A 17,223-nucleotide genomic window follows, 5' to 3' on the forward strand; every position below is an offset into this window, starting at 1 on the left:
GCAAATACACGATACATATGGGTTGATGTTTGGTCAAGAGAGGAATTAAGATCAGGCAGACAGCAGGCTGGGATCAGAGAGACCCCATTTCTGTCTGAAATGTCTGCAGAGAATCTGGTGGCTGCCCCAGCCCTAGCCCTGGGGAAATGAAAGCCAGGCTGGGGTTCAAATGAGGGCAGTTTCCCTTCCTGTGGGCTGCTGATGGAACAACCCCATGACAAGAAGGACCCAGCCTCCAAGCGGCAACACCCTGTGTGTCTCTCTGTCCTGCCGGCACTGAGGACTCATCCATCCGCACAGCTAGGGCCCCTGGGAGGAGACGCCATGATCCCCACCCTCACGGCCCTGCTCTGCCTCGGTGAGATTTAAAGAGGGGGAGGGGAGACCCGAGTCTTGGAGGAACTTTGCCTCACAGCCAGGCCCTGGTTCTTTAGGAGACTCAAAAATCTCAGGGTAGCCGGGCGTGGTGGCTCACGCCTGTAATCCCAGCACTTTGGGAGGCCGAGGCGGGCGGATCATGAGGTCAGGAGATCGAGACCATCCTGGCTAACACAGGAAACCCCGTCTCTACTAAAAATACAAAAAATTAGCTGGGAGTGGTTGCAGGTGCCTGTAGTCCCAGCTACTCGGGAGGCTGAGGCAGGAGAATGGCAGGAACCCGGGAGACAGAGCTTGCAGTGAGCCGAGATTGCGCCACTGCACTCCAGCCTGGGTGACAGCGAGACTCCGTCTCAAAAAAAAAAAAAATCTCAGGGTAAAGAGAGGACCTGTTCAGGCTTCAGGGGCAAATCCCTCACAGGGAACTCTCTTCCAGGGCTGAGTCTGGGCCCCAGGACCCACGTGCAGGCAGGTGAGTCTGTCCCCAGCTGTCACAGGTCCCTCCTCCTCACTGGGACAAGGGGCCACCCATGGGCAGTTGGGGGAGGAGACAGCAGTTCTGGGTGACTGATGAGGATGACGGGGGGTCCTGGGGCTGAGAGCTGGGATCTGAGTGTGGGGACGTCTTGGGATCCAGCCTCCGATTTCCTTCCAGGGCCCCTCCCCAAACCCACCCTCTGGGCTGAGCCAGGCTCTGTGATCATCTGGAGAAGCCCTGTGATCATCTGGTGTCAGGGGACCCTGGAGGCCCAGGAGTACCGTCTGGATAAAGAGGGAAGCTCAGCACCCTGGGACAGACAGAACCCACTGGAGCCCAAAAACAAGGCCAGATTTTCCATCCCATCCATGACAGTGCACTATGCAGGGAGATACCGCTGTTACTATCGCAGCCCTGCAGGCTGGTCACAGCCCAGCGACCCCCTGGAGCTGGTGATGACAGGTGAGAGGACACTCAGGGGTCCCAGCCCCAGGCTCTGCCCTCAGGAAGGGGGTCGGCTCTCAGGGGCGTCTCCCTCTCACAGCCCAGCCCTGGGGATGATGTGGGAGGTGTGAGCCCCATTTAACATGGTGCCTCCTTCTCTCCTAGGAGCCTACAGCAAACCCACCCTCTCAGCCCTGCCGAGTCCTCTTGTGACCTCAGGAAAGAGTGTGACCTTGCTGTGTCAGTCACAGAGCCCGATGGACACTTTTCTTCTGATCAAGGAGGGGGCAGCCCATCCCCTACTGCATCTGAGATCAGAGCACGTAGCTCAGCAGCACCAGGCTGAATTCCCCATGAGTCCTGTGACCTCAGTGCATGGGGGGACCTACAGGTGCTTCAGCTCACACAGCTTCTCCCACTACCTGCTGTCACACCCCAGTGACCCCCTGGAGCTCATAGTCTCAGGTGAGGCTCCTGACCTTGTCCTCTCTGAGCTCAGTGGCTCAGTTCATGCCCTGCCACCAGGAGAGCTCTGGGCAGGGATGGAGGGAGAGAGGCTCAGCCAGTGGGGGACTCAGCCCTCAGAGGGGAGGAGGACAACAAGGGCCCTCCCAGGCATGCCCATGCTCTTCTCCCTCACCTAGGGTCCAGAAGATGACAGGTGGGCAGAGAAACGGTCCTTGGGAAGCTGCAGGGCAGATATAGGGAGAGGTTTGATTTGATGCAGAGACCCAGGGGCAACCCCAGACTCTCACCCTCCTCTTGTTCTTCTACCCAGGATCCTTGGAGGGTCCCAGCCCCTCACCCGCAAGGTCCATCTCAACAGCTGGTGAGTCTCAGAGGCCTCTGTCCAGGGAGTTTCCAAAGCCCGAGGCCTGTCTCAAGACATGCTCAGTGGATCTAAGTCCTCGTTCCAATTCTCAGCTGGGCTTGCTTCCACAGATGTGGGAGTCGGGCAGCGACTTGAGAGGCACCACACACTCCCAAGGCCCTGAGGCTGGGCTGGTGAGGGGTGAGGGGGTCAAGGCTGAAGATGTTGTGGGCAGAAGCCGAGCTGATGTGGGGAGCAGGGCAGCCCCAGCTCTCACATCCCTGTTCTAACCCAGCAGGCCCTGAGGACCAGCCCCTCATGCCTACAGGGTCAGGCCCCCACAGTGGTGAGTAAGGGGCTCTGAGTGGGAGGTGGGCAGGGTCTAGGGGAGCCAAGGGTGGGTTCTATCCTAGGTTCAGGCTCCTCTGGAGGTGGTGATGTGGACAGGTCCCTCCCCTGCCTGGGACTCAGTTTCTGCAAGTATAAAGGAGAGAGGTGTGCGGGTGGGAAAGTTCCTTTCAGCTCTGACTCCCAGCTGTGACCTCCTGGGAGAGGAGGCTTCCCTGGGAGGGACCAATTCCACAAGGGCATGTCCTGTCCCACCTGCAGCAGAGACGGTGACCTGGGGCAGGGGAGGGGAGCAGGGCCGTGGTTCAACACAGTCAGGCTCTTTCCCTGCAACTCTGGGGCTCGGCTCTGTTGCAGGGAACAAGGGCTGCAGGTCAGACTCCTGGGTTCCCTTCCCAGCTCTGCCGCTTCCTGGCTGGGGGTTCTGGGGCAGGCGATTTCCCTCTCTGAGCCTCAGTTTCCTCCTTTGTGAAATGAGTGGAGAGAGGGTGGCAATCTCAGGTTGCACAACTGCTGTGAGGGTTGGAGGTAATGAAAGAAAGACCCAGCACACACAGTAGGTGCATACACAGTAGGTATGCACATCAATGACATCATCCCCATTCCTGACATCATCATGCCCAAGGTCTGAGAAGGCACTGGGAGGTACTGATCGGGGTCTTGGTGGTCTCCATCCTGCTTCTCTCCCTCCTCCTCTTCCTCCTTCTCCAACACTGGCATCAGGGCAAACACAGGACATCGGGTAAGTAGGAAATTGGGGGACCCGTGGGCTGATGGAGGGTGGGCTCAGGGCACCAGCCAAAGGGACTCCAGATAGGAGAGGTCAGCTTAGAAACTCTGCTCCAGAAATTCCCAGTGAGAAAATCTAGAAAGAAGAAAATAAATGAGGGCATAATGGAAGTGTTTTATTCTTTCGGTTTTTCTAAACTTAGAAAGTATTTAAAACATCCTTGCAAGTGTATTTTCTGGTTTCCTTTCCTCTTGAGTTGCATGTGCAAAGCAGGTAGTTCTAACATTCCCAGAGCTGAAACTCTGTCCACCTTCCCCCAGCCCAGAGACAGGCTGATTTCCAACGTCCTCCAGGGGCTGCAGAGCCAGAGCCCAAGGACGGGGGCCTACAGAGGAGGTAATTCTGCCCGAAGACCTCAGACTCCCACCCATCCCAACAGCCACCTCACTGCCCCTCACACTCCCGTATCCTCCCCCAGGTCCAGCCCAGCTGCTGATGTCCAGGGAGAAAACCTCTGTGAGTGAGAGGCAGAGGGGGTGCACCTGGGTTGGAGATGGGGGTCCCAAAGTTTCAATAGCAATGGGGGCAGGAGCACAGGCTAGGAATGGTCAGGGACTCAGGGAGAAGTGATCTGAATTCACATTGTGGGACCTCGGGGACATCACAGCCCCTCCCTGCGTTGCAGTGGCACTAATGGGAACAGGGCAGGGACCAGCAGGAATGAGAGGTCCCAGGGAATCTTCCCAGGAGACGAACCCCTTGCTCTGGCCCAACAGATGCTGCCATGAAGGACACACAGCCTGAGGATGGGGTGGAGCTGTACAGTCGGGTGAGGCCCCTCCCCTGTCCCGGGCACCAAAGGCCTCCTGGTGCCAGATCTAATCCAGCAGGACTTCTCTGTCCTCCTTCCCCCAGCTCCCAGCATTGTCATGGTGGACCCCTCCTTGTCCAGCATGCTGCCTCCCGCCTGCTGGGACCTCACTCTCTCCTGGTGTCCTGGGACCTCGTGGGCCTCCTCCCGGGTCCCCTTCCTGCTCCTCATCCTCTGTTTGGCCCTCTGGTTGTTAGAGCGCTCCCCAGGCCTCAGGAAGATGAGGAATAAATGAACCACCTTGGTCCCCTGGGCTCCCCTTCATTCATTCATCCAGCGAGTGTTCCCACGGAGCTCACTGAGGATCGGGCTCCCCATGGTTGCTGCAGACACAGCAGGGAGCAAAGCCGCCCCCGCCTCCTGAGCTCACCTCGTGGTGGGAGACAAAATGCAAATAAATGCACTGTGTCCAGGAGTGCAACGTGCTGTAAGGAACATAAACCAGGGAAAGGGCAGAGAGTGTGGGGCAGTGGGGCCAGTCTGAATGGAAGGGGAGGGCTGTCTGCTCAGCTGTCATCTGAGAAGCCTGGACGGAGGGGGCCACACGGTCCTCTAATGGACGAGCCCCTACAGGCAGAGGAAACAGCCATGCAAAGGCCCCGAGGCAGCAGTGAGCTCTTGCAGGAAGGCCGAGTGAGGCTGCAGCCAAATGGGCAAGGTCAGAGTGAGGAGGAGGGGCCAGAACCACAGGGAGGGAGCGGCCAGACCCTCCACGGCCTTAGGGTGTCCCTGAGATTCCATCAGGAAAGGAATGCCATCGGATCACCCTGGGAACAGTGAGGAAAATTGACTCCAGGGGGTCAGGGGGACTCAAGGACACCCCCCACCACTGTCTCTCTCCAGCAGAGCCCACAGGAAGGAGACTCCCAGGCAGTGACACATGCCCCCGTGAAACACTCCAGACCTAGGAGAGAAATGGCCTCCCCTCCTTCCCCACTGTCTGAGGAATTCCTGAACACAAAGGACACACAGGCAGAAGAGGACAGGCAGATGGGCACTTAGGCTGGTCCTTTCCTCTCCAGGCCCCCAGGCCTCCCCCGCCCCCATCACGTTCCTTCCCTCTCACTCTCCCCCACTGCAGGCTGCTGCATCTGAAGCCCCCCAGGATGTGACCTACGCCCAGCTGCACAGCTTGACCCTCAGACGGGAGGCAACTGAGCCTCCTCCATCCCAGGAACGGGAACCTCCTGCTGAGCCCAGTGTCTATGCCACTCTGACCATCCACTAATCCAGGGGGGACCCAGACCCCACAAACCATGGAGACTCAGGACCCCAGAAGGCATGGAAGCTGCCTCCAGCAGACATCATTGAATCCCAGCCAGCTTAGACCCCTGACCAGACCACTAGAAGATTCTGGGAACTTTGGGAGTCACCTGATTCTGCAAAGATAAATAATATCCCTGCATTATCAAAATAAAGTGGCAGACTTCTCAATTCACAATGAGTTAACTGATAAAACAAAACAGAAGTCTGACAATGTTTTAAATTGAATGATCATGTAAATATTACACATCAAACAAATGACATGGGAAAATGGGAGCTTCTAATGAGGACAAACAAAAAATAGAGAAAAATTAATAAGGCAAAAAAGTTTATTCTTGAAAACATTAATGATACGTGAATCTTGGCCACAATGAGAAAAATAAAAATAAACAAAGAGCAGGCATCCATTTCCGTACAGGAACAAAATAAGAGGCAGCACTACAGACCCTACACACAGCTTTACAGAGGTGAAAGAAAACTGTCAGCAATTCTATGCCGACATAACAGAAAACGCAGATGAGATAGATGAAATATGAAAAATTACAGTTTACTTAATGAACATAAGGATAAATAGAAAAACTGAATCATCATACATAAACATATATAAAATGCATTGATCCTGTAATCAAAAATGTTCCCACAAAGTAAATGCCACTTCAGGAAGGTTTGTTGGTGGGTTTTTCAAACTCTTATGCACTCATGAAATACACACACACACACACACACACACACACAAACTTGCATAAATTTTCCCTGAGAATATTTTGTATATATTTACACAAATACATTTTATCAGACTAGGAACAAGTTGATACCCAAACCTGACAAGGAAACTACAAAATGGGAAAGTCATAGAAGATCTCTCACAGAAATATAAATCCCTTAACAAATATTAACAAGTAAGATTCATGTCTCTATAAAATAGACAGTATATCATGACCACACTGGTTTTTTATTATCTTTTAATTTTGTTTATGAAAACAAGGATAGCTTAATTTTCAAAAACTCAATCAATGTAATTCAATATTTTAACAAAATGAACAAAAAATTATCATCTCAATAGACAAAGCTTTTGTCTGAGCACCTTTTCATATAGCTGCTGACATTTGTATGTCTTCTTTTGAGAAATGCCTGTTCAGCTCCTCTGCCCACGTTCAAGTAGTTTTTGGTTTCTTGCTGTTGCATTGTTTTAGTTCCTTACATATTTTTGAATATTAACCCTTTATCAGGTATACAGCTTGCAACTATTTTCTCCCATTTCTGAGTTGTCTCTTCATTCTGTTTTTTGCAGAAGCTGTTTAGAAGCCACACCTTTCGTCTATTTTTGCTTTTGTTGCTTGTGTTTTCAGGGCCATATCCAAAAAACCTTGCCCAGACCAACGTCTTGAAGGTTTTCTCCCACCCGTTTTTGTATATGGGATAAGGGTTCAATTTCATTCTTCTTCTTATGAATATCCCCAGGATATGTCCTATGCCCAGCTGCACAGCTTGACCCTCAAACAGAAAATAATGAAGCCTCCTTCCTCCCAGGAAAGGGGACGTTCAGCTGAGCAGAGCGTGTATGCTGCTCTGGCCATCCACTAGCCCAGGGAGGACCCAGACCTCCACACTACATGGAGACTCAGTTCTCCCAGGACCATTTATTCAAAAGGACTGCCCTCTCTTGTTCTTGGAAACTTTGTTGAGGATCAATTCACCATTAATGTGTATGTTTCATTCTTTGCTTTCATCTCTGTTAAACTGATCACTGTACCTGTTTCTATGCCAGTTCCATGCTGTCTTCCTTGCTGTAGCTTTGTAGGATATTTGGGGATTCCATAGTGTGATATCCCCTTTTTCCCTTTTTTCAAGATTGTTTTGGCTATTTGGGGTCCTTTTGTAGTCCCATTCAAATTTTAGGATTGTTTTTCTATTTCTGTGGAAAATGACCTTGGAATTTTGATAGGCATTGCATTGAGTCTGCAGGTATGAACTTTTTTTTTAAGTTCCAGGGCACATGTATAGGAGCTGCAGAGTTGTCACATAGGTAGGCATATGCCATGGTGGTTTGCTACACCTGTCAACCCATTACCTAGGTATTAAGTCCAGCATGCATTAGCTCTTTTCCCTAATGCTCTCCCTCCCTTCATCCTCCACCCTCCCCACAACAGGCCCCAGTGTGTGTTGTTCCCCTCCCTGTGCATGTGTTCTCATTGTAATGTGAACATTTTAACAATGTTAATTCTTGCAGACCATGAACATAAGCTACCTTCCCATTTATATGGGTCTTGTTCAATTTCATTCATCAATGTTATAAAGATTTTAGTGCAGAGATATTCAACCTCCTTGGTTAAATTTAATTCTAAGTAATTTTTTAGCTATTATAAGTGTAATTTTTCTTTTGATTTCTTTCTGGATAGTTTGTTTTCAGTGTATAGAGATGCTACCGATTTTTGCACATCGATTTTGTATCCTGCTCTACTAAATTCATGGATCAGTTCTAAAAGTTGTTTGGTTGAGTCTTTCCCTAAAGACTGATTTCCCTAAAGACATGATTTTTATACATAAAATCATGTCAGCAAACAGAGACAATATCACTTTTTATCTGATTTGGGTGCTTTTGTGTATTTTTATTGCCTAATTGCTGTGTCTAGGACTTCTATTACTGTGCTGAATAGCAGGCATGAGAGCATATACTTTTGAGCAAGGATTCTTCCATCCTCCTCCTTCAGAAAGCACAGGTTCTAACTGCACTCTGGCTGAACTCCTAGCACTTCTCATGCACTTGTGTGCTCAGCCCTCAGTCAGCCTCATTGGAAAGGGTCCAACTGAGGAAGGCACCAGGTGTATTTGCTGCTAAGTCCTGGCCACAGACAGCAGATGACAGATGATTATTTAAATAAAGGTTAGCTTTCCTTTCAAAGCTGGAGCGCTAACCCACCCGCTGTCCCTAAGGCTTCAGGGCAGGACCATGGAAAGAGGACGAGGAAGGTTCTGAGAACTAGACAAGGGGCACTGAGGAGGCAGAAATGAATCAAGGTCTGTATCCAGGGAGATGTGGAGGAGACTGTTAGAAAATAGTAACAAGAAAAGGGAAGCCCAAGCAGAGAAGTGTTTGGTAGAAAGAACACCCACGACCCAGGGTCAGTGGAGGAGTTATGTTTTCTTCCCCTATTTCCCTGCATTTCTGCACTATGCACGGTGATATCGCTGTCACTTTCTCAGCCCTGCAGGCTTGTCAGAACCCAGTGACCACGTGGAACTGGTGGTGACAGGTGAGAGGACACTCAGGGGTCCCAGCCCCAGGCACTGCCTTCAGGAAGGGGTTTGGCTCTCAGGGGTGTCTCCCTTCTCACAGCCCAGCCCTGGGGGATGATGTGGAAGGTGTGAGCCCCATTTAACACAGTGCTTCTTTCTCTCCTAGGATTCTACAGCAAACCCACCCTCTCAGCTCAGCCCAGCCCTGTCCTGACCTTCGGAGGCAAGGTGACCCCATTATGTCCTTCATGGCTGGGATTTGACAGGTTCATTCTGACTATGGAAGGTGAACACAAGCTATACTGTCTCCTGGACCCCGAAAAACAGTCCAATGGACAGTTCCAAGCCCTGATCCTGGCGGACCCCATGACTTCTAGCCACAGGTGGAGGTTTACCAGTCTGTTTTAGCAGACTTTAGCACCTGAGACCAAGAGCTGCAGCAGCTCACTAGATTCTGACCATACCTGGAGGGGACCTGGTGAAAGAAGAGGCTTGGAAGGAACCAGCCCTCTGAGTCCCAGCTCCTCGCACACTCCAGGTGTGCCTAGGGAGCCCTCCCATTTGACTCCACAGGGTCCTGTCATGGCCCATGGAGAGAGGTTGACCCTCCTGTGTTGCTCTGATGTTTGCTACAAAATATTCTCTCTGTCCAAGAAAAAGATACGTCACCTTCCCCAGAGTTCTGGCCAGAAGTTCTCCCAAGATGGCTTCCCCTTGGGCCCTGTGAGCATCTCCCATGGGGGCCAGTACAGATGTTCAGGGGACACAACCTCTCCTCTAGGTGATCAGCTCCCAGTGACCCCCCTGGACATCCTGATCACAGGTGAGAAGCCCAGCAGGTTCAGTTAGGGACCCAGGCTCTGTACAGGCCCTGCCAGGGGAGCCTAGTGGTGATGGCTGGGATGAGGGATGGGGGTCTCAAGGGAGGGAGAGGCAGAGAGAGAGAGAGAGAGGATGGATTGGGCAGGGATGGGGAGACCCAGAGAAAACAGAGACAGAGATACTGAGGATCCCAGAGAGAGGCCTGGGGAAGTCTCAGCTCAGAACAAGGTGGGGCGGCTCCTCACCCATCCTTCTTCTCTCCAGAACAGATCCGTGAGACAGCCTCCCTCTTGGTGCAACCAGGCCCCATGGTGGCCTCAGGAGAGAACATGGCCCTGCTGTGTCAGATGCAAAGCTGGGTGGACAGACACTTTCCTTCTATCTGAAGAGGATGCAGCTGACAAGAACCCACCCTCGTATCTAATATCAAAGTACCCTACTCCATGGTAGAGGTTGAATTCTCCATGAGTCCTGTGACCTCAGCCCATGCAGGGACCTACAGGTGCTATGCCTCATAGAGTGTTTACCCCAACCTGTTGTTCCCCCAGTGGCCTCCTGGTAATACAGGAGTTACTAAGAAATTGTTTTAGGCAGATAGTAAGGGTAAAGGTTCTTGGTGGAAATTTTCCAGTAATAAGAAACAATCCCTGAACCATATCTTTTCTAACAGAAACGACAGCTTAAATGGCCCGGCCAGCAAGCTTTAATGTGCAAATGCCAGCCATTAAAAACTGGGTTCACTCAATATGGTGATTCCTACTGTCTTCTCTTTGTCACCACCTGTGCCAAGTGTGATGGCGACCTCCAGATAACACCATGTATTCAAAACATCATGGTGACCCGCATTTGCATATTAAAAGGCTAAGGTGGGAGGGACAGATTTTTTTGTGGCCTACGGAAATGACACACCTGGTCAAACCAATCCCCTGGGCCCTATGCAAACCAGACACCACCTCCTCCAGCCTCCCAATATAAGCAACCACTTTTCCACCACACATGGGGTTCCTCTTTGTTCCAAGCTCCCCTGCCTCTGTCTCTGTATGGGGAGCTGTTTTCTTCTTTCTTGCCTATTAAACTTTTTGCTCCTTAGAACCACTCCATGTGTGTCCATGTCATTTTATCTAAACTGGTGTGAGACCAAAAACCCTGGTGTTCCTCTAGTCATCGAAGCGGTATCATTTTGGTGTGTTGGCCAGGAAAGGGAATTCATTCACCAGACTAGTGAGTATGGAGTGAATCTCAACCTTAAATCTGTCCTTTAATCTCAAGGCTCTCTTCCAGTTCTCCTGTCACCAAACTTTCTCTCTCTATCCATGGTCTCTTTCTCTCTCTATGTCTAATGTGCAGGAATCTTTACAGCGCAGGAAAACAGGTCGTTAAAATTTGCAAATTGCAGCAGTCAGTAACTCATTAAATGTCTCTCTCTATGGTTTCTCTGGTGAGCACATAGTATTCCTAAGTGGTACCTAGTGGAAATAAAAATCCTCTTCATAAGACACATTGCTGGTCCTTTGCTCTACACTGCTTGCTTTCACACCACTAAAAACCAGACTGGAAGCTACTTCTGTAAATGGAAGACCTCTGCTTTCAATAGTTAGGAGTAAAATGTCTTCCACATCTAAATTTTAGTCCCAATATTGTCCCATCCATTTGGTGCCTACTTTCTTTTAAGGCACCTATTCTGTCTTCAATTAAGACAATACTCAATTAATAAAGGAATTTTAAGTTCAAAAGTTAACCAAAACCGTTTTTCTAAGGGTAAATGCTTTGGCAAGGGCCATAATAACAGGCAATCTAGCTCATTGCCTCCGTTAAAGGAATCTTGTCCAAAGGCAACATGGTCTCTCCAGAAATCCATTTTTCGGGAAGCCAGGCAAATCACAAAGGTTTAGAAACTCAAAGGAAAATCACACAAGGCAAATAAGCTAAGGTTGCATGGGTAAGCGTGGTTGGTCCCATAACTTGGCTCATCCGGTTCCATAGCTTGCAGAACCATGCCATAAATGCAGACACATTTAACATGGTTTTGGGATCCAGAAACCAGGAAGGGGAAAAGTCAGAGGACACTCCTTGTCTTCTCCTTCACTCTGGGTCATACAGAAAGGAAGGAAACTAAAAAAACGCTTTTATTCTCAATTCTTTTTCTAAATGGGTAATACATTATCCTCAGCTTGCACACCTCTGGAGTGCACTCTAAACCCTGGAACTTCTTTAACATCAAAACTTTAAAAATAAGTGGCTCGTTTTCTTATGCACAAGGGCATGGCAACTTTACTAAACTTTTGCAAGCATTGTAAAATCAGCCCAGCTCTTTTAGCAATCATAACAGACAGGCCCAGGGAAAATAGTTCTCCAAAATTAGAAAAACAACTTTCAGGGGAACCATCAAATAATCCCCCTTATTTGGGGCTCCCTCAAATTCCCTTCCATTACAGAACCTTAGATAAATAAAGGGAAACTTAGGCCAATTTTCTGAAACCCTTGATATGTATATATAAGCTTTCCAAAATTTAACTCAGGTGTTTAACCTCACATGAAGGAATGTTATGTTGCTCCTAAACCAAACCCTAATAGCAGCTAAAATGCAGGCAACTCTGCAAGCAGCAAATAATTTTACAAATAAGCAATATATCTCCTATAATACACCAAAAGGAAAAGAAAACAAATAGGGAAAGCAAAGAAATAGCAGAAACACCATTCCCAATAGGGAGGGAAGCAGTTCAGGTAAACAACCTTAACCCCATAGCTCAGAAAATGAATGAAAAAGCCCTTTTTAATATGCATTTTAAAAGGCCTACAGAAAACCAGGGCCAAACCTCTCAATTACTCTAAACTGTCTATAATGGAACAAAAGCCAAATAAAAATCCTGTAGCCTTTATAAAAAGGCTAAAAGAGGCACTAATAAAGTATATCTTTTTATTCTCTAATTCAAGTAAGGAACAGCTCATCCTGCGGGACAAACTTATTACACAGGCAGCTCCCAATATTAAAAAAAAAAAAAAAACTACAAAAGCAAGCTATAGGACCAAACAGCACCTTAAAAAACCTCCTGAAGGTGGCCACTTTGGTCTTTTATAATAGGGACCAGGAGGAGTCCCAAAAGAAAGAAAAAAAGCTCAGGAGAAGGACAAAGTCTCTAGCAGCAGCTTTGCAGGCTCGCAAAGTCCCGTATCACCAAGATGCATCCTCTAGTTGCTATTAGTGTAGCAGACCAGAATGTCCAGTCAGCAAAACGAAGCAACCTCCACTCTGTCCAGCCTGTGGCAAAAACCACTGAAAACAGAACTGCTCCCAGATGTGGAGGTCACTGAGTTCAAAACCAGTCTCACAGATGGTCCAGCAAAACTGATGGATCCCGGTGCTTGAACCTTGGCTCTAGTAGCTCAAACTGCCATTATAGCACAAGAGCCCTGGATAATTCTGGAAATTAAAGGAAGGAAAGTAGACCTCCTTCTAAACACTAAAGCTAGTCTCTCTCTCTTTTCTCTTCTCTAATCCAGGCCTCCCTTCTTCCCACAGCACAACCGTAAGGGGCATCTTAGGAAAAAGTCTAATCCAACATTTTCTCAACCTTAGTTAAAACATGCTTTTGGTCAGGCACGGTGGCTCACGCCTGTAATCCCAGCACTTTGGGAGACTGAGGTGGGTGGATCACCTGAGGTCGGGAGTTCGAGACCAGCCTGGCCAACACGGAGAAACCTCATCTCTACTAAAAATACAAAAATTAGCCGAGCGTGGTGGCACATGCCTGTAATCCAAGCTACTTGGGAGGCTGAGGCAGGAGAATTGCTTGAACCCAAGAGGCAGAGGTTGCAGTGAGCCGAGATTGCTCTATTGCACTCCAGCCTGGGCAACAAGAGCGAAACTCCATCTAAAAAAACAAACAAAAAAACAAAAAAACATGCTTTCAGGCCATTGTCATGATAGCTCTACTAGTCAGAAAAGCCTCCAAGTTAACCCTAGGAAATAAAAATAATTTAACTGTTTAAAGCCCACATAATGTAGCAGAATCACTGTTCTCTAGGGGGAGCTCTTAGCTGGTAAACAGCCCGTAAAGCAAAAATTACATAAGGCAGAATAAGCAGTAGTCACTGTCTCCAGGCACAAGCACTCAATTAGCTGAGCTAATAGCTCTCACAAAATAGCTCTCACAAAAGCGCTTAAATTAAGGAAGGAAAAGGCAGCTAACATTTACACTAACTCCAAGTATGCTTTCTTGGTTCTCCATGCTCATGCTGCCATTTAAAACAAACAACAACAACAAAAAACATGTTCTTACTGCTAATAAATCTCCTATAAAAATATCACCAAAAAATTAGCAGGTTATTATCCTCAGTTTTTCTTCCACAAAAAAATAGCAGGAATGCATTGTAAGAAACATCAAAGAATAAACAATAAGGTAGCCAAAGGAAATAAGTTAGCCAATCGGGCAGCTAAGTCAAAGGCATAAAAGCTTCAAGGCCTTAATGCACTTCAAGCCCCTTCTTATCTAAAAAGCCTCCGTAAGAGAAATTAAACCTCAGTATCCCCCTGAAAAAATAGAATAAGCCACTTCTCAAGGGCATACTTTTCAGCCCTCAGGATGGCTACAGTCAGGATGGCAAATTTATTGGTCAGCCTCCAGCCAATAGAAAGTCCTTAAAGTCCTTCACAAAGCTTTTCACTTAGGAAAAAATAAAACATCAATGTGCTCAAACATTGTTTTCAGACAGGAAACCTCTAGAATGGTTAACCACGTAACCTCTCTAGCTCACTTCCAACAAAAATTAACACAATAGCAGAAGCCCAGCCCTAGGAAATAAAACCACCTTTATTTAACTCAGGAAATTTAGTATTAGTAAAAACTCTCATCTCTGTCTCCTTCCCTAAGCCAAGCTAAAAAGGGCCCTACACTGTTCTTCTTTCAACCTCCTCGGCAGTAAAAGTTACAGGAATCAACTTTTAAACGCATCACACTCAAGTCAAAGCCAAAAAGCTAAAAAAACAACCCCTAACAGTAAAAGAAAAAAAAATGCTAAATATTAATGTAAAAAAATAGAAGATCTTAAGCTAAAAATCATAGAAGATAAGTAACTACGTAAGGGCTGCACATCTTACTCAGTCCCACTCCTACCCACCAAATATGTTTTATTATTTCTAACCTTTTCTCACAAAGTTCACTGCCAAATATTAAAACTTATTTTTAACACATATTTGCAGCAAAATTTAAATATTCATAAAATCGCATTTGTAACTTTCTGAATCCCCAAAGGAAAATGTTATATCTTGGCAAGTAAAGTTTTTTTTTTTTTTGAGACGGAGTCTCGCTCTGTCCCCCAGGCTGGAGTGCGGTGGCACGATTTCGGCTCACTGCAAGCTCCGCCTCCTGGGTTCACACCATTCTCCTGCCTCAGCCTCCCGAGTAGCTGGGACTACAGGCGCCCGCCACCACACCCTGCTAATTTTGTGTATTTTTAGAGAGACGGGGTTTCACTGTGTTAGCCAGGATGATCTCGATGTCCTGACCTCGTGATCCGCCTGCCTCGGCCTCCCAAAGTGCTGGGATTACAGGCATGAGCCACCGCGCCCGGCCGGCAAGTAAAGTTTTAAACAAAAATTACTGGCCAGAAAAAAAAAAAGCCATTCTTGTGAAAATTGTTGTAGTCACCCTGCTATTTGCAATAAACTATACTCTGTGGCACCCACAATGTAGAATTCTGGTTGTAAAATTCTAATTGTGGTAATATTTTGCCTGATTATCATCCTTATAACCAAATTAATAATTGCAGAAAAAATTTAATCGAGGTTGTTTTGCTTGTAGCAGAAGTAATAGTAACCAATAAAAAGCAAGCATTAAAGTTTTACTAGCATTAAGTGTAATAAAACTTTTTACCAAAGGTTGGTAATATAATGCACTCTAAGCTATAAAAAGGTTATAAAAAATTTTACATATAAAAGGATTTTGTATGGTGAATACTTGTCCTAAAAGAAAATAACTGGTTGTTTAAAGGAGGAATGTTTAGGACAAGTCTAAAAGTTTAAGTATGTTGTAAGAGAGTCTGAAAGTCATAAAAAAATTAATAATTAAAAAAAGTCAAAATTAACGCTGAAGTTATTTTAGCCACCCAATAATGTATTTCTCTCAATCATATTGCAAGTAGTAAAAATGGCCTAAGCCTAAAGTTATTCTCTAATGGCACGTTAAGGAGGAAACACGCTTTTCTCTAGGAAAAAGTTAGTTTTACAGTAACGTTTCTGGTAATGTACACCGACATCTAGTGGAGGAAAATCTGTATTGCAATCCATTGATGTAACCAACAGGTGTCAAACTCCGCTGTCTCTTAGGGTCTGTAGGACTCCCACTAACGATGTTTTTTGTTTTTTGTTTTTTTTTGAAATGGAGTCTTGCTCTGTTGCCCAGGCTGGAGTGCAGTGGCACAATCTCAGCTCACTGCAACCTCCACCTCCCGGGTTCAAGTGATTATCCTGCCTCAACCTCCCGAGTAGTTGGGATTACAGGCACTCACCATCATGCCTGCCTAATTTTTGTATTTTTAGTAGAGACGGGGTTTCACCATGTTTGCCAGGCTTGTCTCAGGTGATCTGCCAGCCTCGGCCTCCTAAAGTGCTCAGATTACAGGCGTGAGCCACCTCACCCAGCCCCAATGGTGGTAATCTTAATATTCATATTCTAACCCTATATTTTAAACCTTCTTGTAAAATTTATCTCTTTTTGCCTTAAAGTAATTAAGCTCCAAATGGTGCTGCAAGCAAAGCCACATATGGACACGCCATTCTTCTGAGAAACCTTAAATCAACCTCAGAAAAAGGCCCAACTGCTGTTCCCCCACACGACACCCCTTTTCAGCAGGAAGTAGCCAGAAAGAACCATGATCCAACACGCACTAACAGCAGTTAGCTTTGCCTCTCTTTAAGGGGAGGAATAATACAGAAGTTATTAAGGAATTATTTTAGGCAGATAGTAAGGGTAAAGGTTCTTGGTGGAAATTTTCCTCTAATAAGAAACAATCCCTGAACCATCTCTTTTCCAACAGAGAAGCTGTCTTAAAGGGCCTGGCCGGCAAGTTTTAATATGCAAATGCCGGCCATTAAAACATGGGTTCATGCAATATGGCAATTTCCGCCACCTTCATATCACCACCTGTGCCAAGTGTGATGGCCACCTCCAAATAACACAAAGCATCATGGTGGCCCACATTTGCATATTAAAGGGCTAAGGTGGGAGGAACAGGTTTTTCGAGGGCTATGTAAATGACACACCTGGTCTAACCAATCCCCTGGGCCCTATGCAAACCAGACACCGCCTCCTCCAGCCTCCCAGTATAAGCAACCACTTTTCCACCACACAAGGGGTTCCTTTTTGTTCCAAGCTCCCCTCTCTTGGCTCTGTACAAAGGAGCTCTTTTCTTCTTTCTTTCTTCTTTCTTGCCTATTAAACTTTTCGTTCCTTAAAACCACTCCACGTATGTCCTTATTGTTTTATCTAAACCGGCATGAGACCAAAAACCCTAGTCACCAAAGCCATATCACTGGAGCTCATGGTCTCAGGTAAGAAACCTCCAACCTGTGTCCACTGAAGCTGGCATTAGTCATGTGTGAATGTAGAACTTCATGTTAGTAACACAGCTTTTAAAATGTTTCCCTAAATTGAGCAGGAGCTTGCAGTGAGCCAAGATCATGCCACTGCACTCCAGCCTGGGCGACAAAGAGAGACTCCATCTCAAAAAAAAAAAAAAAAAAGTTTCCCTAAACTGTATATTTTTACTGTATACAACATGTGGTATTGCAACATTCCTATTTGTGGGTTGGCTAAATCGATCTAATAAACACACATTAGTTC

The 17,223-nt window shown here is 47.0% G+C and overlaps 1 protein-coding gene across 2 annotated transcripts; it reads left to right on the forward strand.

Annotated features, from left to right (window-relative positions):
• Nucleotides 1–275: 275 nt before the first annotated feature.
• Nucleotides 276–5,986, forward strand: LILRB4 (leukocyte immunoglobulin like receptor B4). 2 transcript variants are annotated; one of them, XM_054463772.2, is made up of 11 exons: nt 276–358; nt 815–850; nt 1,034–1,318; nt 1,466–1,765; nt 2,079–2,129; nt 2,407–2,457; nt 3,085–3,201; nt 3,510–3,585; nt 3,668–3,705; nt 3,966–4,018; nt 5,142–5,986. In XM_054463772.2, the coding sequence occupies exons 1-11, from the start codon at nt 325–327 to the stop codon at nt 5,286–5,288; spliced, it is 1,188 nt and encodes a 395-aa protein (XP_054319747.2). In that variant the 5' UTR covers nt 276–324; the 3' UTR covers nt 5,289–5,986. The 2 variants fall into 2 exon arrangements, with proteins under 2 accessions (XP_054319747.2, XP_054319748.2); XM_054463773.2 differs by having other exon boundaries at nt 278–358; nt 2,410–2,457; nt 5,142–5,473.
• Nucleotides 5,987–17,223: the final 11,237 nt, after the last annotated feature.

Source organism: Pongo pygmaeus, chromosome 20 (genome assembly GCF_028885625.2).
Source record: "Pongo pygmaeus isolate AG05252 chromosome 20, NHGRI_mPonPyg2-v2.0_pri, whole genome shotgun sequence".
In the NCBI taxonomy this organism is placed as follows: Eukaryota; Metazoa; Chordata; class Mammalia; order Primates; family Hominidae; genus Pongo; species Pongo pygmaeus.

Excerpts from the sequence above, each read along its gene's own strand:
- LILRB4 (XM_054463772.2), top strand. The coding sequence starts at position 325 with ATGATCCCCACCCTCACGGCCCTGCTCTGCCTCG. Across the intron at positions 3,202-3,509 it reads GGGCAAACACAGGACATCGG|CCCAGAGACAGGCTGATTTC; the intron begins GTAAGTAGGAAA and ends ACCTTCCCCCAG. Across the intron at positions 4,019-5,141 it reads GGGTGGAGCTGTACAGTCGG|GCTGCTGCATCTGAAGCCCC; the intron begins GTGAGGCCCCTC and ends CCCCCACTGCAG.